At 35.2% G+C, this 23,301-nt stretch overlaps 1 protein-coding gene across 2 annotated transcripts in view; it reads left to right on the forward strand.

The window, feature by feature from the left end:
* The first annotated feature begins 1,115 nt into the window (after positions 1-1,115).
* Positions 1,116-23,301, forward strand: part of MAP4K5 (mitogen-activated protein kinase kinase kinase kinase 5) — an 87,764-nt gene continuing 65,578 nt past the window's right edge. The window contains exons 1-4 of one of the 2 annotated variants that reach the window (XM_008073817.2): positions 1,116-1,177; positions 19,438-19,528; positions 19,956-20,020; positions 22,987-23,042. In XM_008073817.2, coding sequence (XP_008072008.1) covers positions 19,473-19,528; positions 19,956-20,020; positions 22,987-23,042 — 177 coding nt within the window. In that variant the 5' untranslated portion in view covers positions 1,116-1,177; positions 19,438-19,472. Of the gene's footprint in view, positions 1,178-16,369; positions 16,408-19,437; positions 19,529-19,955; positions 20,021-22,986; positions 23,043-23,301 lie in introns of those variants that run through there. The other variant, XM_008073818.2, reaches the window with a different exon arrangement.

The following is a 23,301-nucleotide window of genomic DNA, read 5'->3' on the forward strand; positions in this document are numbered from 1 at the left end:
AAAATGTCATAAATTATTAAATTGTATTTTCACATATGGTATGCTACTGGGTACAATGAAAATAAGCACTCATATTACTGATGATAATGTAATGGTACAATGCTTAGACTGTTTGATGGTATGTGCTTATATCTATACCCTTTTGACCTGGTAATTTCATATCTTATAATCCATTTGAAACAAATAAGTCTTAAATGATGAAAAGACTATATATAACATCTTTTACATCTAGCATAAAGGGGGTTGCTTATAGGGACTGTGATATAATCCATGATTTTTTAAAGAGAATAAAAATTAGTATTTATAATACATCTTGGCTGAAATGGATTTAACGTCTAAGGTCAACGTGAGTGTAAATTCACACAACTTTTTAGAGTAATGTGGCAATGTATTCACTATAAATCCACATACTATTTGATCTAACAAATATATGTCTAGGTTGCCTCACTGATAAACTGATATGTACTAAAATATTTAGAGTGATATTCTTTGCAGCACTAAGTTTGTATATAATATTTTGTTAAATAGTAATATTTTCTCTTCTAGACATTTAACTGAAGGAAATAAGGCTATGGATAGATGTAAAGCCAAGATATGTTTATCCTATCTATAATTGCAAAAATAATGTTGTAGAAGACTGATGAAATCATCTTCTTCCACAGTACACATGTACAAACACATGTATGCACCGGAAGAAAGAAACATGTACACTGAATGTTAACTGTTTTTCTGTCTGTGGTTAGATATGGGTGATTTAAAAAAATTTTTAATGAACTATGATTTTGTTTATAATAGAAATAAAAACCATAGGGTTTTTTTTTTAATTTTAAAAATTAACCCAATTATGAAGAAAAGACTTGGAAAAAGAAGACCAAAAATTTCAATAGTAGCTATTTTTGAGTGGCGAAACTAAAGGTAATTAAAAAAAAATACTTTTATGTCTTTTCTGAATTTTTCTTTAACGAGAAAATGAGTATACTTCTTGAAAATAAAGACTGAGTTTTGTGGGGGCTTTTTAGTTTTGATAAAAAGCATGGTTGATAAGTAATTAATTAATATAATACTGAGTAATTTTTATGTAATTAACAAAATTTTTAAAGAATTTATTTTTATTTTTAGGCCAGAAATGTGCATACAGGAGAGTTGGCTGCAGTAAAAATCATTAAATTGGAGCCTGGTATGTATAAAAATCCTCAAGACAATTTTTGAACAGTTTACTCGTACCATTCGTAAATATAGGACTTAAAAGCATTTCCCATATTTCTTGTTTCCATTCTTCCCAAAAGAAGTCTTTATATGTTTTTTGGGTCAGTAGAATCTTTCCTGTTAAATTCCACTGGAGGTGGTTAATTAAAGTCGAGTTTGATGTGATAATCTTGTTGCCAAGTAAAATGTGATATGTGTACATTTTTACTTCTGTTTTAGCTTTTGTGAGAATTTGAATGGGAAAGTATTCAATTATTTGTTGGGGGATATTCAGATAACGTTTGGGATAATAACATTTTGTATGTCAGTTGTTCCCTGTGGTTGATGTGTTTGATAATTCTTGATCTTAGTGTAATGCTTATTTTATTAACATTTCTGTATACCAGAAGACTACTTGTTTTAAAACATGCTGAATAGTTTGCTTTGAAAACAAAACTGTATAAAACCTGAAACAGTTTTATGATTTTGATATCCTAAAAGTTTCTCATGAGAGCCATACTAGTTTTTGATCAGGTGAGTGAATATTTGGTGATTTGTTCATTTGCTGGTTCATAAGCTTAGACACAGAGTAAGTGTGTGACCATAATTATGCCAGTGTCTTAGTTTGAGCGGTTAAAATGGCTTTGCATTTCAGATACAGTGTTTGAATCATTATGCGTATGATTCATTAGAGAGATGATATTATTGAGGTAGTATAAGCTGGAACATTTTCAAAATAAGCTTTCAGATAAGGTACAGTTGTTTTTTTCCCTGGCAGATAAAAATTGTTATACTACTGCTATTTTAATCTTTTTATGAAGTTCCACCTAATAAATGTAGAACAGAATTATCTCCAAAATGCCACAAACACAAATAGAAGAATGTAACAGAACTTTACAAGCATTTGTCTCTCCTTGGAGGAGCCACATGAGCAGATATGCAAGTTATATTCAAATATTGGGCTGTGCTCTCAGAGGAAGCAAAGATGTTTTTCCCTTTTCTGCCTTCAGCGAGTGCCTGGGCTTGTTATATAGCACAGTTTCATTTATTTGACTTGAAAATATGGTTTACTTTTGATTATAGCTCATATAATGAATTAATGAGCAGATTTTTTAAATTCTGCAATTCTGAATTCTCAGTAAGCCATATATTGGAACTAACATAGGAAGGCAATTTGTCAAAAAAAAGAGAAAAATATGTATATGATGTTTTTACTTAACATATAAGGGTTAAATGCTGGGATCATAAATTAAGACCCTTTGGAAGACTGGTATTTCTCACTGCTTGGTTTTGCAAAACCTATGATAATATGTTAGATGTCGTTCAAATATTTCATTCATAAATTAAGACTGAGTAATATTTAAACTCTTCCTCCAAAAAACAGTAACATAGAAGTTCAGTAAATATTTTTGATGTAATCTTAGTATTTGGCCATTTAAAAATTTTTATTGCCTAGTCTTATGCTTTGCCCTAATCCTATCAGGCTGTTTGTCTTTTATTATTGATTTTTAGATGGTGCTTGCACTTTGAAAATAGTAACTTTTCTTGTATTTTGCTTCCCCCAATTTGTCTTCTACCTTAACACTGTCAGTTCTCTTTTCTCCATTCCGCACTTCCCTATACTTAGACCTTTTCTACTAGATAACTGTACAAAATTTTAACTGTAATTTTTTTTTTTTTAGATTTTTTTTCCTTCTTGTTTTCCTTCCAAAATTTAAATATAGCTGAGCTCGGTGGCTCAACCTGTAATCCCGTGCCTTTGGGAGGCTGAGGTGAGTAGATTGCCTGAGCCCATGGGTTCAAGACCATCTGGGCAGCAATACCTCATCTCTACAATAAAAATCAAAAAAATCAGCCGGGCGTGGTAGCGCATGCCTGTAATTCCAGCTACTCAGAAAGGCTGAGGTGGAAGGATCGCCAGAGCCCAGCAGGTCGAGGCTGTGGTGGCCGGGAGCGGCCACTGCACTCCAGTCTGGGCGACAGAGTAAGACTCCAACTCAAAAAAAAAAAAATTTAAATATTTGTTCAGTCAGGAACTATTTTTTTCTAAGGGTGAAAGAGAACTCTAGATTTATCCTGTTTCAGATGGCTAGACAGTATCTCAAAACCATTGCTAGTGATTCTGTCTTGTATTTACAGGTTTGAAATGCCTTGGCTGTCATAAACTAAATTTCTATGTAAGCATGGGTTTTGTGTTCTGTTTCAGTGTTTTTTTTTCCTATTTCTAGTTCAGTACTATCTCAGTCTTGATTACTATAACTTTTCATTGCATATTATAATCTTCATTCCTTTTGTTTTTCAGATTTATTTTTTTTGTTTGTATAAATTTTTTTGAGGAGAACTTCAAAATCATTAGAAAAAAGACACTCAGGAGATTAATTTAGAAAATTTTGTATTTTGGCAATAGTAAGGGTTTTTTTCTTATTCAGGTATTTGGGAAAGTATTTTAGTTTTTGCCACATAAATCTTCATATTTATGGTATTTTCCACTATTATGAGTGAGATTCTTTTTTCCCCTCTTTCTTACACTTTCTTTTTTTTTGAGTTGGAGTCTCACTCGGTCGCCCAGACTGGAGTGCAGTGGCCGCTCCTGGCCACCACAGCCTCGCCTGCTGGGCTCCGGCGATCCTTCCACCTCAGCCTTCCGAGTAGCTGGAATTACAGGCATGTGCTACCATGCCCGGCTGGTTTTTTGATTTATTGTAGAGATGAGGTCTCGCTGCCCAGGTGGGTCTCGAACCCGCGGGCTCAGGCAATCCACTCACCTCAGCCTCCCAAAGGCGCGGGATTACAGGCTGAGCCACCAAGCCCGGCCCACTTTCTAATTCATTATTGTGAATGTTTAAGTTGTTGATTCTCTTGGATATGTTTTGTCTCTGGCAGCCTTACAGAATTCATATTTTTTCTGATAGTTTTCAAATATTTTAAATTGTTGATGGAACTGTATAATCATGTCATATAAAATGATGATTTTGGGCCTGGAATTTCAAATTTTAGGATAGTTCTTCCTATGTTTTACTCAGTAAGCATTAAGGACCCACAGAGTATTGACCATCTACTACAGGGTTCTGTCCATTTCTCATTGCATTTGTGGCACTTAATGTATTGTATGTTAGTTGACTCATAAAAATTCAAGATTACATTATATCTTAATTTATTGATTAATTAACACATATTTACTGAGTGCCTAATATATGCCAAGCTCTGCTCTAGAGGATAGGAATGTAGAAGAAAATAAAAAGGCAAAGACCTTGTGCTTATGAGGCTTGAGTTCTAATGGGGGAGAGAGAATGTATAATGCACTGGTCACTCATGTTGGTCTCAGGCTTCAATCTTTCCTTTACTACTGTGACTTGTGGCCTTTATCTTTCAACACTCACTCCCATAGTTCTCTTTGCTGCCTTTTTTATCTTGAGTATAACTTTGCTAGACATTGATATTGCCAACCCTCCTTTCTTTTTGTTTATTTTAGGTGGCATATAACAACTGAATAGACCTAGTATACTTTAATCATTTCAGGGTCATGGGTGTTTTTCTTGTAAAAAATTGTATTTGACTTGGTTTTATAATCCAATCTGAACTGATCTCCTTTTAATAGATAAATCTATCCTATCACTATGTTATTGTTTAGAGAGATGTTTAGTTTTACTTCTGTTGTCATGTCTTTTGTCTTTAATGCTTCCTTTAAGTTTTTTTGTTTTTTAATTATGGCTGAGTATTTATTTTTACTACTGGGATTCCTTTTATTTTTACTGCTGATAATTTAAAAGGTACAATTCTATAGTTTTATCAGATGATTGCTTGAAAGACTTTGAATAATATACTTAAATTTGCGGGTATTTTAATCAACTTCAAAATGAAAGAAACACCTGTTTCATTTCAACACCTGATGTCTTCAAAGGTTTAAAGATGTTGAAATTTGCATATTTATACACTTCCTGTCTCTCCATGCCCCAATTTTCATCTGTTTGTTAGTTTATTTTGGGATTTCATCCCAGGAACTTTCTGATACTGGGGTATGAGTATGTATTAGTTTGTGTATCTTTCTGTTAAGAGCTATAATATTTATTATGTATTTATAAATGTAATGGCCAAGTATTTAGATTTAATCTTATATTTAAATAGATGCAGTGCCCACCATTCTTCTTTTTGTGCCATATGCTTGCCCTTGTCACTTATTAGAATCAGCTATTGACAAAATGAATCCTATCCAAAAGATTTTCCCTTGAGTATTAGGAATAATATAATTTGAATCTACAAATTGATTGTTCTTCCCAAACCTGCTCTTCCTTCAGTCTTCCCCATTTTGCTAAACAATTAGCCAAGCCAGAAATCTAGGTATTAACCTTGATTTCTTTCCTTTACTTGAACTCCAGAGTCAGTCTGTTAGCACGTTCCTTTGACTCCACCTCTAAAACACATCCTGAATCCATCTACTTCTCTTTATTGCCATCTCCACTCTCCTAGTCCCTGTTTCCTCTCCCACACCTCTCATCTCCCATCATCTAATCACCACTGGAGTGAACTTTTAAAAACATAAATCATATCATAGCACTCTTCCAGTAAAACCTCCCTGAAGCTTCCATGCCTGCTGAGAATCATCGTCAGATTTTTCAACCTTGGTCTGCTCTGCCCACTTCTCTGAGCTCATCATGTACATTTCTCCTTTCCTACTCTGCCTCTGTTTTCTTTTTGTTTAAACCGTCCAAGATTAAATCAGTTCTTCCCGTTCTGCCTAAAGTACTGTTTTTCATATTTGCTCAGAAGGCTCCTGGTCATTCAGATCTCAGCTTAAATAAATATCATGTCCTCAGAGAGGCCAATTTATAGTAGCCACCAGGCCCCTGTTATTTTTGATCTCTACATAAGACATGTGAGTGCCTGATACTTTTGTTTATAAATATATTTTTGTCTGTCTCTCTTCTAGAATGTAAGATCCATGCAAATAGTGATCATCTGTCTTCACTGCTATATTTTACCACCTGGGACAGAATAGGCACATACTGAACCCTTCAATAAATATTCTTCCTACCAAAGAATATTATAGTTGTCTTTCTGTTGCCTTTGAATGACAGTGTGACTAGATATAGAGTGATTGCATCTCACATTCTTCTCCTTCCACCCTGAAAAAAATCTACACACATTTTCTCCCTTGAATATTGTTAGAACTATAAGCCTGCCTGATATTTTTTTCCTTATAGGTGACTTTCTGCTTGAGTGTAGAGAAGCTGGCATTTCCTTCTTTGTCTTTGAAATTAGTAATTTCAACAGAATATATCTCAGTCTCAGTAATTTTCGACAGTTTTTTTCTCCTGAGACATAGTGATCCTTTTTCTTTCCATTTGCAATTTTGATTCCGTCCCTATTTTAAGAGCGTTTCTTTTATCATTCTTGCATGTTTTGTGTTTTTTTTTCTTTGAATCGGATTCTCACTTTGTGGCCCAGACTGAAGTGCAGTGGCTTGCAGCTCACAGCCACTGTAGCCTTGGCCTGCTGGGCTCAGGCGATCCTTCCACCTCAGCCTTCCAAGTAGCTGGAACCACAGGCGCGTGCTACCATGTCCAGCTAATTTTTGATTTATTGTAGAGATAAGGTCGCTACATGTTGCCTATGTTGCCTGGGCTGGTCTCGAACCTGCAGGCTCAGGCAGGCCTCTTGCCTCTTCATCCCAAAGTGCTGGAATTATAGGCATGAGCCACCACGCCTGATTCATTCTTGAATTTTTGTATTTCATTACTTTAGAAATACCAATTATTCATATTATCTATTATCTATACTACTTATCTGTTTTCTCTCCAGTCATATTGACCTTTATTTATCTTCTCTCTGTATTATCTATGACTTTTTTTTTTAAGTCTACCATCATGTAAGTGACTTACTTGTCTCCAATACTGCTATTCTTCCTTGTTGGTTCCAATTACTTATATTAGTTTTTACTCACTCCTCCCCTTAATTCTACCAGCATTCTTTTTATTTTATTTTGTTACCTTAATTTTTGTGCTCTTCTTTTTTCCATTCATTTCCCTGAGAGTTTGAAGTGCTATTATCTAACATTTTCTTTCAAAATGAATGCATCATATCTTCTGCATCTTATATTTACTTATATTCTCTTTTTGCTGTAGAATTTTTATGGGGGAATCAATGGATTTTTAGTGTTGTCAGTAAAGCTGAAGTCTAGATGGTATTTTTCACATTTTTGAAACAAACTTAAGGGACTGTTTAAGACAAAAATATGATGGTATGCTAATGAATTTTTCCAACATCCAGTTTGGATACTTTAAATAATTCTGGAGACAGCTGTATTTCAAAAATGAATTCTCAACTGTATTCAGCGGCTTTAAAAAAAATTACACTAAAGCCAGTATAATACAAAAGTGCTTGCTTGTATTGATTTAACAGATGAGTTGGTTTAAAATTGTATTTAGACATGAAAAGATAATTACTTGCCAATATGAGTTATAAAAAAGTCTTATGTCTGGTAAAACATAAACAAGACTTTTTTTTTTTTAAGTAACTGAAATCCCAGCTGTAAAATTATTACCTTTTCTCCACATTGAAAAATAGAATATTAAACTTTATAGTAATTTTAGAGTCCTAAATTTTATTACAGATTAACTGACTTGCCTCTGGCAATTTAATGTTATAATATTCAAATTTTTACTGAAACATATTGCTTCTGAGGCTCTTCCTAATAGTCATAAAAAATGCTAAAGTAAGCCTATTTAGAATTTAAAATGTTAGGACAGAATTGTTTTTTTTAATTAGCCACAAAAATAATTATAAAAGAAAAATGAAGTCAGTATTCCTTCCTATATTCTTTTTGCTCTTTGTGTACAAAGGCAAGTGATTATTTCCAAAAATGATATAACCATTTCTATCTCATTTTTTGGCAGATACTTATTAAATATAGTCACTGTCTTACAAATGGTGGCATTAAATAGAGTTTGGCTTACCAGTGATTGGCACTGAAAATGTATTATTCACAGTACATATGATACCTATGATAGCATTGTGAATTTAAGTGATATTTTTCATCTCTTTGGTTAGGCATCAGGAGTGTCCTAGAAGAGCAGGCAGACATCATGCTGATGCATGCCACCATGTTTTCGTGTCTTGTCTGACTTTCAGCATGCCATCTAACTAATTTTACAGATGCTCATTTTGCTCAACAAGTCTATAGCTAATGGTGGCCAAGAGCAAGAGCAGGAACAAAATTCCTGGGAAAGCTTACCATCAGAATCCTACTCTTCCTTTCCTTCTCCTTTCCTTGCATTATACTACTTTTGTGGTGAAACTACCCAATTGTATTTTAAACTTATGAAAATTAGTTTGTTAAATATGGTGAGCCTTGCTTACATGGGTGAACTTTAACAAAATCAGTACCCAGAGTGATGAATATGATATTCTTTTATTTGTTCCCTTGTTTGTTTTTTTCTTTCTTTTTTTTCTTTTTTTTTTTTTTTTTGAGTTAGAGTCTCACTCCGTCACCCAGGCTGGAGTGCAGTGGCATACTCACAGCTACCGCAGCCTCGACCTACTGGGCTTGGGTGATCCTTCCTCCTCAGCCTTCTAAATAGCTGGAACTACATGCACTCGTCACCATGCCTGGCTAATTTATTTTTTGTTTTTTTTGATTTATTGTAGACATGAGGGCTCACCCTGTTGCCCAGGCTGGTCTCAGACAGGCTGGCCAAGTTCTCTTGCCTTGGCCTCCCAAAGGGCTGGGATTACAGCCGTGAGCCACTGTGCCCGGCCACCTTGCTTGTTTTTTAAAATACTAAATTAGAATACTTATAAAATAGTTGAGTGTTTTGTTTAATAAAATGAGTTAAATGTATTATCTTAAATTGTTTTCAAAATTTCAAAATATATATGTTTTTTTCTTTTCCTTAAGTCAATTTCGCTCTGTCCCCAGACTGGAGTGCAGTCGCATGCTTGTGGCTACTGCAGTCTCAACCTATGGTAATCAGACTATCCTTCCACCTCAGCTCCCCAAAGTAGCTGGGACTGCAAGCGTGTGCCACCTGATTAATTATAAGAGGAGGTCTCTCCATGTTGTCTAGACTGGTCTCAAACTCCTGGACTCAGGCAGTTCTCTCACCTTGGCCTCCCCAATTGTTGGGATTATAGGCATGAGCCACTACATCCGGTCAGGAATCTTTAAATATCTTTGAATACATGTTTAAAGCTTCCTTTGTACTTCTAGGAAATACTTGATCTTGTTTCCTGAAAGTATAAGCTGAGAAAGTAGAATAAATCCAAACAAGTCAACAAGTATGCAGAGATTTAAACAGTCATTAGTTTTCCTTGTGAGTGTTCTTGAAAGAAATCGCAGCATAGGTGCTTTGGCCAAAGAGGGCAAATGTTAGCTATTCTGGTTCAGTGGTGTGTTCTTGCTTTTCAGAATTTCTATTCCAAATCTAACAATCTCAATTTTTAAAAAATATTCTGTGAAATATGTGTTCTCAATCTTCACTGCTTGGACAGTTCAAGTCTGAATTGATGGATAATGTTAATTTGAGAGCACAAATACACATCAAAAATGTTGTTTAATTGGTTTTAAATAATAGGTACAGAAAACTAAAGGTTAAATAGAAACGTGCCATTTAATAGGTAAAAACCATTTGTAATGCTAGCATACTTTGTTTCCCAAGTTGCTTTTGAATAAAAGATATAACTGAAATGAAGATACTTTTTTGTTACTATGTAGTAAAAAATGTCAAATTCTAAATTGGTGCACCATCTCAGATTCTAAACTAGTAAATTTAAAACTGATAGGACTTTTCTCTTTAAGTGAGTTTTCAGCAACTAATATGGGCATCCCAAAGAAAATGTGTTGTTGGAAATGACTGTGGTATTTAGCATTATACATTCATTTTTCTCAATGGAAAAAAATATTTACTTATAATGAACCAAAACAGTCAAAGTCACATGATTGCCACCAATGTGTCACTATATTTTCATGGTTGTGTGAGAATTAGCTGATAGAATATTTAGTATTGATTTAGTTGGATTTTCTTAAAATAGCAGTAGTTAATTTATTCACTATACGATAAACTACCAATAAAATCAGTTTTCTCCTTTGTGTCTATCTTTTTTTTTCCTTTATTTTAAAGATGTGGAGTACAATTCAGGCTTAGGTATACAAATGTCCATTATGAAGGTGATGAGGTGTGCCCCTCCCTCCCCTGGCATTTTCCCTCAACTACCAATCCCACCCCCCACTCCCCTGGCAGTTTCTCACTACTACCAATCCCTTTCTTATAGTATTATGATAATTGTTCTAAGACCACTTATGAGTGAGAAGATATGGTATTCTGTCCTTTGTTTCTGTGATAGATCACTGAGTATGATAGACTCTAAATCCATCCAAGTTGCAAAGTCCATATGTTTGTCCTTTTTAATGGCTGTATAATATTTCATTGTGTATATGTACCACATTTTTTTAATCCAGTCCAGCTTCAGTGGGCAGCATGGTTGGTTCCATGTTTTTGCTATTGTGAATAGAGCTGCAACAAACATGTGTTTTTGTTTTTTGTTTTTTGAGATAAGGTCTCACTGTGTTGCCCGTGCTGGTCTCGAACTCCTAGGCTTAACAAGTCCTCCTGTGTCAACCTCCCAAAATGCTGGCATTACAGGCCTGAGCCACAGCACCCATATCTATCTTCAACACTGATTCATTTCATAAGCTTCAGAAATGTATTTAGTACTTACTAGTACAGAAAGCTTTTGCCATTGCTTACTATTGTAAATATTAATTAAATGATCTAATTTTGCATTATAATATTGGTATAAATGATATAATTTTTTGTTTACTGCATATTTATTTTTAAAATACATATTTCAGGAGCATTTTAAAACTTGAATGTACACAAGTGTAGTGAAACGATTAGATTAGGCTATATTCACTTTTTAATGTTTTATGAATTTTAGTAAGAAGCACATATCATAAACTTTAACATCTTAACTTTTTAAGTGTATAGTTTAGTAGTGTTAAGTATATATTTACATTGTTGTAAAACAGAGCTCAAGAACTTTTTCATCTTGAAAACTGAAACTCTCAACAACTCCTCTTTGCCCCTTCCCCACAGCCGCTAGTAACCAACTTCTACTTTGGGGATCTATGAATTTGACTACTTCAGATGCTTTATATAAACAGAATCATGCCATATTTGTCCTTTTCTGACTAGTGTATTTCCCTTAGCATAATGTCTGCAGGGTTCATCTATGTTGTTGTCTGTGACAGGATTTTCTTCCTCTTTAAGTTTGCATAGTTTTCTCTATATGTATGTACTACATTTTGTTTATTCATTCATCTGTTGATGGACAGTCTGTCAAAGTGACTTATTTCTACCTCTTGGCTCTTGCGAACATGGGTATGCAAAAATTTCTTCAGATTCTATCTTCACTTCTTTTGGATATATATCTGGAAGTGTGATTACTGGAACGTATTATAGTTTTATCTTTAATTTTTTGAAAAGCTACCATACTGCTTTCCATAGCAGTTACTCTAGTTTACAGTATCAACAACAGTTCACAAGAGTTCCAACTTCTCCACAATCCTGCCAACTTTTTTTTTTTTTTGAGTTGGAGTCTCACTTTGTCGCCCAGACTGGAGTGCAGTGGCACGCTCCCTGCCACCGCAGCCTCGACCTGCTGGGCTCTGGCGTTCCTTCCGCCTCAGCCTTCCAAGTAGCTGGAACTACAGGCGCGTGCTACCACATAGCTAATTTTTTATTTATTGTAGAGATGAGGTCTCGCCAAGTTGCCCAGGTGGGTCTCAAACCCGCGGACTCAGGCAATCCACTCACCTCAGTCTCCCAAAGTGCAGGATTACAGGATGAGCCACCGACCCTAGCTTCCTGCCAACTTTTTAGTTTAATTATTATTATTTTTTTTTTTTCTGAGTGGGAGTCTCACTCTGTTGCCCAGGCTAGAGTGCAGTGGCACGCTCATGGCTACCACAGCCTTGACCTGCTGGCTTAGGCAATTCTTCTATCTCTGCTTTCCAAGTAACTGGAACTACAGGTGTGTACCACCATGCCTGGCTAATTTTTTGATTTATTGAGGAGTCACAGTGTCACCAAACTGCCCAGGCTGGTCTTGAACCCCTGGGCTCAGGCAGTCCTCTCCCCTCTGCCTTCCAAAGTGCTGGGATTACAGTCATGAGCCACTGTGTCCGGCCCCTGCCAAAAGTTTTTCTTTTCTTTTTTCTTTTTTACAGTAGCCATCCTAATATATGTGAAGTTATATCTCATTGTGGTTTTGATTTGCATTTCTCTGTTTATTGTTGTTGAGCATCTTTTCATGCGCTCATTGGCTGTGTCATCTTTGGAAAAATGTCAGTTCAAGTCCTTTCCCATTTTTTACATTGGGTTATTTGATTTTTTTATTGTTGAATAGTAAGAGTTCTTTAGCTATACTGAATATTAACCGCTTATCAGATACAGGACTTGCAGATATTTTCTTCTATTCTGGAGGTTGCCTTTTTACTCTGTTGATTGTGTTCTTTGATGAACAAAAAAAATTTTTAATTTGATGTTGTCTCATCTGCTTTTGTTACCTTTGGTGTCATATCCAAGAATTTACTGTCAAATCTAATGTCATGAAGCTAGCTTTTCTTCTGTGATTTCTTCTAGCTGTTTGATAGTTTTGTGTTTTATGTTTAGGTCTTTACATCATTTTGAGTCAATTTTTTGTATGTAGTTTAGCAAGGGTCTAACTTCATTTTTTGCATATGAATATCCAGTTTTCCCAACACCATTTATTGAAGAGACTGTTCTTTCACCATCGAGTGATCCTGATACCCTTGTCAAAGATCATTTGACCACGAGGATTTATTTTCAGACTCTAGTCTATTCTATTGGTCTGTATAATCTGTGTCTTAGGTCAGTCAGTACTGTACTGTTTTGATTATGGGAGCTTTTGATATGTTTTGAAATTGGGAAGTGTCAGTCCTCCAACTTGGTTCAAGAATTCTTTTTCAAAGTTGTTTTGGCTATTCAGAGTCCCTTAAGTTTTATGCAAATTTTAGGATGATTCTTTTCTATTTCTGCACTGTTACCAGGATTTTCATAGGGATTTTGTTAATTTGTATATTGCATTCGGTAGTATTGACATCTTAGCAATATGAAATCTTTCAGTGCATGAGCATGGGATGTCTGTTCACTTATTTGTGTGCTTAATTTCTTTTCTTATCTTTTCTCTTTTTTTGAGTTGGAGTCTCATTCCGTCGCCCAGGCTGGAGTGCAGTGGCACACTGATGGTCACCCCAGCGTTGACCTGCTGGGCTCCGGCAGTCCTTCCGCCTCAGCCTTTCAAGTAGCCAGAACTGCAGTCATGCGCCACCATGCCCAGCTAATTTTTTAAAATTTATTGTATAGACAAGGTCTCGCCAAGTTGCCAGGGCTGGTCTCGAACCTGTGGGCTCAGGCAATCCACTCGCCTCGGCCTTCCAAAGTGCTGGGATTACAGGCTGAATCACCGAGCTGGCCTTATGTGTGCTTAATTTCTTTCAGCAGTGTTTTGTAGTTTTCAGTTTACAAGTCCTTCATTTCCTTGGTCTGTTTATTCCTAAGTACCTTATTCTTTTTGATGATATTGTAAATAAAATGTTTTCTTCATTTATTTTTCTGATTGTTCATTGTATATAGAAACACGTGTTTTTTTTTGTGCTTATTTTTTATCTTGCAATTTTACTGAATTTGTGTATTCTAAGAATTTTAGAGGGACTTTAGAATTTTCTACATTTAAGAACATGTAATCTGGCAGCCCCTGGAATCCCCTCCCACTGTGGGAGCTTTTCTGTCTGTTCAATAAATCCTGCTTTCAAAAAAAAAAACAAAACATGTAATCTGTGAACAGAGATATTTTTACTTGTTTCTTTCCAATTTGAATCCCTTTTTAAATGATTTTTAATGATATGGACAATGCTTACAAAACATTGGCTAGTGAAAATATCCTGTGAAACTGGAGTGTGAGTCCAACTTGTACATATAATGGAAAGAACCTCATAATTATATACTTGCAGGACTGGAAGAAAACATCAAAATGTTAATAGTGGTGTCTCTTGATGGTACACTTATGGGTGATTTTTATTTTATTCTTTTTTTTTTTTAAGAGACAAATTCTCTCTCTGTCACCCATTTAGAAATGTAGAGGCGTGATCATAGCTCACTGCACCATTGAACTCCTGGGCTCAAGTGATCCTCCTACTTCATCTTCCTGAGTTGCTGGGACTACAGGCATGTGCCACCACACCTGGCTAATTTCTGTTAAATTTTTTTAGAGACATTTCTTACTATGCTGCCCAGGCTGGACTTGAACTCCTGGGTTCAAGCAGATCTCTCACCTCAGCCTCCCAAGTAGTAAGAATTACAGGTGTGAACCACTGCTCCCAGCTCACATTGTTTATATTTTTCTATATTGGCTGACTTTTCTAAGATAGGTATACTATATACTATATGCCTATATGGGATAGACATGTTTCTGATCTTTTTTTTTTTTAATGTATCCTGGATATTAACCTCTTATCAGATATAGGACTTGTAAATATTTGTTCTCTATAGGTTGCCTTTTCACACTGTTGATTGTGTCCTTTTATAAATAAAATTTTTAAATTTGATGTGATCTTATCTGACATGCACACACACTTGTCCCTTAAAGAACCTGAGTTAATAAGCATCTGGCCTCAGCGATTCCCACCTGTCTCAATGCTTTGGTACAACCGGCAACTGCTTTTATCAGAGAGGAGGGGAAAAAATACCTATATGTTCCATCTCTAGTGAATTTCTCCCATCATGGGCTCTTATTCTAAATTCCACTTTTAATGTGATGCTGGCCAGGTATGGTAATCATGCCTGTAATCCTGGTACTTTGGGAGGTAGAGGTGAGAGTAATGCCTGAGCGTAGGGATTCGAAACAGCCTGGGCAACTTGGTGAGACCTTGTCTCTACAATAAATCAAAAATTAGCTGAGCTTGGTGGCATGCGCCTATGGTTCCAGCTACTTGGAAGGCTGAGGTGGAAGGATCACCAGAGCCCAGCTGTTCAAGGCTGTGGTGACCGTGAGCATGTCACTGCACTCCAACCTGGGCGACAGAGTGAGTGAGACTCTGACTCAAAAAAAAAAAAGTGATACTGCTGGTAACTGACAACTGACTCATTCTCCATGGTTCACATTTTTCAGAGATCAAATATGATTAGTCCATGCCAGGCCATGGATTAGTTCTTTTCAGGTCATTTGTTCACCCTGGTGCCTTCAGCAGATAGAAAGAAGGTCACATGGCATATATAGTAGCTCCTGCTGGATGGAGGTGGGTTTTCTTAGGAGGGCTATGGACAAGATGGAGGTTGTTAATCCTTTAGAATAAAATGTCACTAACATAAACAGTAAAGGCAGGACGATAAATTAGTTTTTAAGAGGTATATTGGTATCTTAGGGCAGCACTCCTCAACCTTTTTGGCATCAGGGACTGGTTTCATGGAAGACAATTTTTCCATGAATGGAAGGGTGATGGAGGGGGTGGTCATCAAGCATTAGAGTCTCATAAGGAGCACATGACCTCGTAGATCCCTCGCTTGCCTAGTTCACAATAGGGTTTGCGCTCCTGTGAGAGTCTAATACCGCAGCTGCTCACTGACTGCTCACCTCCTGCTGGGCGACCAGGTTCCTAACAGGCCACGGATTGGTACCAGTCCACGGCCTGGGGGTTGGGAATCCCTGCCTTAGAACATATTAAATTTAAGGTGCTAATAAGACATTCAGATGGAAATAATAGGTAGTGGCTAAAACTGAAGATATGGGACTCTGAGATCCTCAGTTAGCCTCATCCTCACATTGCCAGAGTATGAAGAGTGAAATGTAGCATCAAAGAATGGCTGCATCTGTGATAGACAACTGTGTTTAGCTTATTTACCTCTCAGAGTGAACCACAAAAAATATTGTCTTTATGTAAGTTTGTTCCATGGTGCGATTTCAGTTCACAGGAGATTCTATCCCTTTTACATTAAAATTTAAAACAGATATATGAAGACTATGCTCAGAACTGGAGTTCAGACATCTGAGTGAAACCTGTACTTGTGAATTCTTGCTTCCAGGAAGCTGTAAAAAGCTGTTGCTCTGCCGGGCGCAGTGGCTCAAGCCTGTAATCTCAGCACTTTGGGAGGCCGAGGTGAGAGGATTGCCTGAGCCCGCCGGTTCGAGACTAGCCTGGGCAACATGGTGAGACCTCATCTCTACAATAAATTAAAAAATTAGCCGGGTGTGGTAGCGCATGCCTGTAGTTCTGGCCACTTGGAAGGCTGAGGCGGAAGGATCGCCAGAGCCCGGCAGATCGACACTGGGGTGGCCATGAGTGTGGCACTGCACTCCAGCCTGGGCGATGGAGTGAGACTCCAACTCAAAAAAAAAAGCAAAAAAAAAAACTGTTGCTCACTTTCATCAAGATACCACTTTTCCTCGTAGAAACTTCAGGTAGCTTCTGGGAGCATAGTTGTTGGGTGAAACTGAGAGCTAATTTTTCCCCCCAAAAGTAGTGATTTGTTACGAGTAGTATTAATTCAGCCACATTATTGACTTTTACAGGTCAGTTTAAGAACTTAGACACCATTAAGAAGTTAGGCTCCATATGTGAAGTTACTCCTCTGAAAAAATCTGTTCTAAATCTCAGACTTAACTGAAGAATTTTTCAGCACAGCTCAGATATAAGACTTATGTGCACATTTAAAAGTGAGTAGGTGGGAATCCAAAGAATAGCATATTTTAACAAAGTTAGGTGCTTCTTTACTCTTCTTTCCTTTAAAATTCATATATAATAAAAAATGAAAGATGGTCTAGAATTTAGCCAGTTAGATGGAAATTAGCATGTGTGAAGGGTAAGTTTCTATTCTATACTGAAAGAGGCTCAGATGGAGGAGTGATTTAAAAGGAAGAAGAGTTTTTTGGTGCTTGTGAGTGGACACAGAGAGCAGTGCCTTTCCTCAACCCTAGGTGGGCAGACTTTTTACTGTAACCTTCAGGGCTTACTCACTGCTTCTGCCTAAATTGGTGTGAGGACCATGAGATCATCTTCTACTTTGGATTCTCTCTTTTGGTCCTCTTTCATTGATAGACCATTAAGAAATAAATTTTAAATTGTAACAAGTTGCCATTGTGCATATATGTTTAAGGTATATGTAGCTATTTGTGTCATACATTTTTTCCCAGTTTACAAATAAAAGCTAGGTATTCTTTGAAGATCTTTACTCAGACTTTTATTCAGTTAGAAGATTATACTCTCATTTGACTTACCCAACCCTTTAAAATTGTTAACATGAGATACTATAAATGAATTATCAGTTAATGTTTACATCAAGTGACTATTGAGAAAAGTTCTAATGATTATAAATAAATTTAGTATATTAACAGTTAAACTAAGTATATGTTTAAACCATGTCACTAATAACTGGTTCTTTAAGAGCTATGAATCGTGTGGCAAGAATATTTAAAGCTTTATTTTGACCCTGAATTGAAAGAGTTGAAAATAGAAATGGGGGGAAAAAATCTCTAACTCATGAAGATTTTGTCTATTTATCTAAGGACAGTTTCTGAGTTGTTTCTTCTTGGCCTTGTATATTTTTCTAAGATGACTTTGAGTTAGAGTCAGAATTTATCTGGGCACTGCTGAACTTATTTATTTATTTATTTATTTTTATTTTTATTTTTTTGAGTTGGAGTCTAACTCTGTTGCCCAGGCTGAAGTGCAGTGGCACACTCCTGGTCACCACAGCCTCAACCTGCTGGGCTCAGGCAATCCTTCCACCTCAGCCTTCCAAGTAGCTGGAACTACAGGCTTGCACCACCATGCCCGGCTAATTTTTTTATTTATTGTAGAGATGAGGTCTTGCCAAGTTGCCCAGGCTAGTCTCAAACCCAAGGGCTCGGGCAATCCTCTCACCTCAGCCTCCCAAAGTGCTGGAATTATAGGCATGAGCCACCGTGCCCGGGCTTGAACTTTTTAAAATTGAGACTCAGGTTCTCACTGTGTTGTCCAGGCTGATCTCAAACTCCTGGGTTCAAACAATCCTCCCAACTCAGCCTCCATAGTAGCTGGGACTACAAGTGCATGCCCAGTTTATAAACGGATAACACTGATTTTAAGCTTGAAGCTGCTTTTCAAAAGACCAGTATAAAACAGTGTCTAATTGAAAATGTTGTATAATATGTCCTAACAAGGAACACTTTTATTTGCATCTTTCTTAGTCTCCAACATAATATTGATATTGAATTTATTCTGTTTCAGACGTGCTAAATGCACTGTGTACATGATCTCTTTCTCATAACATTCCCAATGGAGGGAATTCCGTAATCAGAAACATGGGCATCATAAGACTCTATTAAATAATGACCAGCAACTTGATATTCTTAAAATGCAGGGAATATTTGGAAAAGTGAAGCTAAATAGAAGATAAGGAAGCCAAATAGATTGAATGAATCCAGATGCTACTTAACAATGAAATTGTGGCTCAGAAGGGTTAAGTTGCTCAAAATCTGGTGAATGTCTGAACCAGGATTTGAATCCAGGAGTGTCCAATTTAGAACTCAAGCTATTAATTTCTGTATTGTACTACCCTTACATAATATACATGCAATCATTTTATCAATTCATAAATCCCCTTAAATAAGCACTATTTTCACGTAAAATGGAGTTTGATGATGACAGTACCATTCTAGGAAGTGTTCCTATAGTAACCATAAAATTCTTGTAAATAACCAATATTTTATTTTAACATAATTTTCCAATTAACTCAAATGAGTTTGTGATAGACAAATTGGAAAATATAGATCAAAAAAGAAGAAAACAAAATTACTTTTGAAACACTTTTTCTATATGCATAAGTACTAAAATAGTATATAAAGTTCTTTTTCACCTAATATATCATAAACATTTTCACATCAAAATATATTTTAACTATATTATAGTATTTGTAACTGCACCATAATTTACTTAACCATCCTTTCCTTATTAAACTATTACTAAACCATACCGTAGTGAACATCTAGGAAGAAAAATTTCAACATGAAATTGTGGATTCCAAGATTTTGTGCCTTTTTAAGACTTCTGGCTTTATGGAAAGAATCTACCAGTTTATATTCTCATTGAAATATTGAGAATACTTAATTCCTCATCTCTAATATTTATTGTAAAGTTTTCCTTCTTTTCATATGTAGAGATTTTGAGTAACATGGTGACCAACTTATTTTGTTTTCCAGGAGATGATTTTTCTTTGATTCAACAAGAAATATTTATGGTTAAAGAATGTAAACATTGCAATATCGTTGCCTACTTTGGGAGTTATCTCAGGTAAAAGAAAAAAAAGCTAGTCTTTGTTACTACTCTCCCTTCCTTGCATGCGAGTGCTGTTATATATGTATATTTTTAAACATTGTCTAAAGTTCTAAAATTTCTAGTTTTCTTGTTTCCCTCATTATATTAATAAAGGCACTATATAGTTATACCTTGTCTGACAACCTTAATGAAGCATTATGAATGATTACAAGTAAGTGTATATAAAACCAGTCATATTCTAAACTGATCATATTCACAACCATTTAAAGTGGGAACAATGCTGAAATTAATGTTCTTTTATATATATTGAAGAGAGATTACATAGCACTTTCTTCTTGCACTCTGCAATCTGTTCTGAACCTTAGTGTAATGAAGACAATTGTCTTAAGACAAGGTTCGTGCTTGGGAATTATAATATAATTTTCTTTCTCTTTCTTATTAGTCGGGAAAAACTATGGATTTGTATGGAATACTGTGGTGGTGGATCACTTCAAGATATTTACCATGGTACTGTTAATTTGACTTTACATTTTAAACTGACTTTGCCTTTAATGATTGTTGTTTGATATTTCCAGTTAATTAGGGAGATTAACAGGTGGATTTACTGTTTTATATTCTTTTGTCTCTGTTCCTGGAGTACTGCATAAAAGAAATCTAAATTTAATTTGTTATTGGTTATTCAATTAAATTTGCCTGAGCCTGAGAAATGCAGAAGTATTTGTACAATCCAAATTTTACTTTTTAGATGTAGTCTCTAGGACAGTGTTTTGTCTACAGATGAAACTGCCTAGACTTCCTTGAAAATATTTAAAATGCAAAGGGTAACTCATAGAAAGGAAATTATGTGTCTGTCTTAATAACTTAGCCTTAATAACTTATTAGCTTAATAAGCTAACCAGAAAAGCAATTTATTTGTTATGATAATATTTTTGTGTTAAATGTATATATAATTTACAAATATAATTTTTTCTTATTTGGAGTATTTTATTTAGTATTATGTTAATTTAGGCCGTTTTCCGAGTTGAACTTGACATTGCTTCGTAATACTATTTAGAAATAGTTTTAGTTTTGGCTCTACAGTTTGACCTCCAATTTGTTTTGTTGCTGACAATTTCTTGAACTTCTAGAATTTATCATACTAAGCATGGATCCTTATAAAATAACTTTTTTCTGTGTTTAACATGGATATAAGATAGTAAAACTCCCATTGCAAATATATGCTGTATAATTTATTAAGAATTATGTGAAATATTTTTTAACATTTCTATGCTGAAATTGTTACACTGGAAGCCTTATTAAATCTCCTCATGCAGTTTACAAATGTAGTCACAGTAGATGTAAAAACAAGTGCTGTGCCACTATTTTATAACTCATAGAGGTCAAAGTTTGAAAGTATCAATCAGTAGAGTAGTGGTTAAATTAACTACTTTTACCTGTAATGTGGAATACTTTGGAACACTTTAAAAAATAAAGTAGTTTCATATATATTGACCTAGGTACATCTCCCTAAGGTTTGTTTTTAAGTGGAAAAGATGAATTGTGAAAGAATATGTATAGCATAATTGATCATACGTAGAATTTTAAAAATTATATTTTTAAAATATTTTTTAATTATATTTTTATAAGTATACATAATGTAAATACATAGCAAAATGAAAGAATACATACCAAATTGATAAGTTAATTGCCAGAGGTAAGGGAAAGCAAGGTTCAGAAGTAAAATTCTGAATTATAATACAAATATATTAATATAGTACTCAATTACCAATTTAAAAATAATAATCTAATTTTATCATAACAAATAACCCTTACCGGAAAAAGTTCTGACTAATGTCAAAACTCTGATCAAATTCACAAATTATTGTGGTTAAGTCTATCTCTTATGCCTATGTATTTAAAACTCTATATGCCGCTGGTTTTTAAATTTCTTCGATTTTATAAAGAATTACTATCTTTTGTTCTCTGAATGAAGGAAGGTAGCTTCATTAAGGAAAGATGCGTTATGAAAGGCACAATGGGCAAGACCACAGCAGGAGTGTCTGCCATCTGCTGCCAAGAATTGCTGTCTTACATATGAAAAGTTTTTATGCGATAATTGTCATTTTATCCATTAACATTTTTGCAAAATGAGAGAACTCTTAAGAATATATAGGTAAAATCAAACTATCAGCTGTCATTTTTGCTACTTTCCCTTTTAAGATTGAAGAATAGTTTTGAGACATTAATTTTATTTCTTAATGAAATTGGTACTTTCTCTTTTTAAAACCTGATGTTTCTTGAATTTAATTGAATCTAAGAAGTACCTCTCCCTTTAAACAGTATACTACATAGCATAATAATCAAGAACATCTACACTTATAAATTAGATGCTGCTAATAAAGTGACTTTTGTTTTACTATTATCCCATTAAGTTACTAAGAGTCAAAATTGTATGTTTCTGAATAGATATAAAGAGCTAATGATTAAAATATGTAGTAAAATATTTCTCTAAGAAAATAACTCACAAGTACCTGGTTTGGTTTCACTGTCAGCAGACACCGCCCCAGATTTACTCTCATGGTATTGAAAGGCATACTTCCAAAGCCTCTGGTTGTGTACTTGAATAAAAAGAATTTCATATTTTATATTAGGGAGGGATCTGATTGCCAAAAATGACTTGATTACTGGCTACTTTTTAAAATTTTAAATAAGGTACTGGATCAAGCCTCCCTGTTTTGATAGATGTGGTAAAGAAATGATATCCTGACCTTTAAAAAAGTATATGATGGCCGGGTACAGCGGCTCAGCCTGTAATCCCAGCACTTTTGGAGGCTGAGGTGAGAGGATTGCCTGAGCCTGCGGGTTCGAGACCAGCCTGGGCAACATGATGAGACCTCGTCTCTACAGTAAATCACAAAAACTAGCCGGACATGGTGGCTTGCATCTGTACTACTTGGAAGGCTGAGGCGAAAGGATTGCCTAAGTCCAGCAGGTGGAGGCTGTGGTGGCCATGAACATGCCACTGCACTCCAGCCTAGGCAACAAGAGTGAGACTCCAACTCAAAAAAATATATATGATACCTTTTAATATATTCCAACAAGCAATCTCCTTATGATTCTCTATTTCTCTATATAATTTTAATTGTATATGTTTTTCCAGTTTCTTTATTTTTGAAAAATTGTTCAAGATTGAGATCATGTCCCTTGCTTTCTATATACCTACCTGTGATGCCTATATAATGAGTGCATATTATTTTCATTGACCAGGGTTGTTATGGGCTTAAAATGCTTTTATTTTTAAAATGCATTTTAAAATTCTCATTGCTACCTTTTTTTTGTTTTTGTTTTTGGTTACAAAAATAATATATGCATGTGATCTGAAGAGAAGTAATCTAACAATATATACAGAAGTTGTTATATGACAGTTTATCATTTTTTTAACTATACCATTTTTAGTCTGTTAGGTGTAACATTGTGGTCTTTTTTCTTTCCAGTTACTGGACCACTATCAGAATTGCAAATAGCCTATGTGTGCAGAGAAACTTTACAGGTACTATATTTGCTTATGTAGCTAAAAAAACAATTCTAGTCTAACAATTGATAGGTATAAAATGATGGTCTACCCAAAAGAGAAAGGGTAAACTAAAATGCTTTTTTTCTATTAATCTCTTTTATTATTCTTCTGCGAAACTAGTTATTTCTTCCATGGATGGGTCACAAGAATGTATTTAAGCTGATGCCGACAAATAAAATGATCATATGGAGTTGTGCTTTGATTCTGATGCACACAATGGTCATGGAAGGTAGTC

This window comes from Carlito syrichta, unplaced genomic scaffold (genome assembly GCF_000164805.1).
Source record: "Carlito syrichta isolate Samal-C Ts95f unplaced genomic scaffold, Tarsius_syrichta-2.0.1 Scaffold316190, whole genome shotgun sequence".
NCBI classification, from domain to species: Eukaryota; Metazoa; Chordata; class Mammalia; order Primates; family Tarsiidae; genus Carlito; species Carlito syrichta.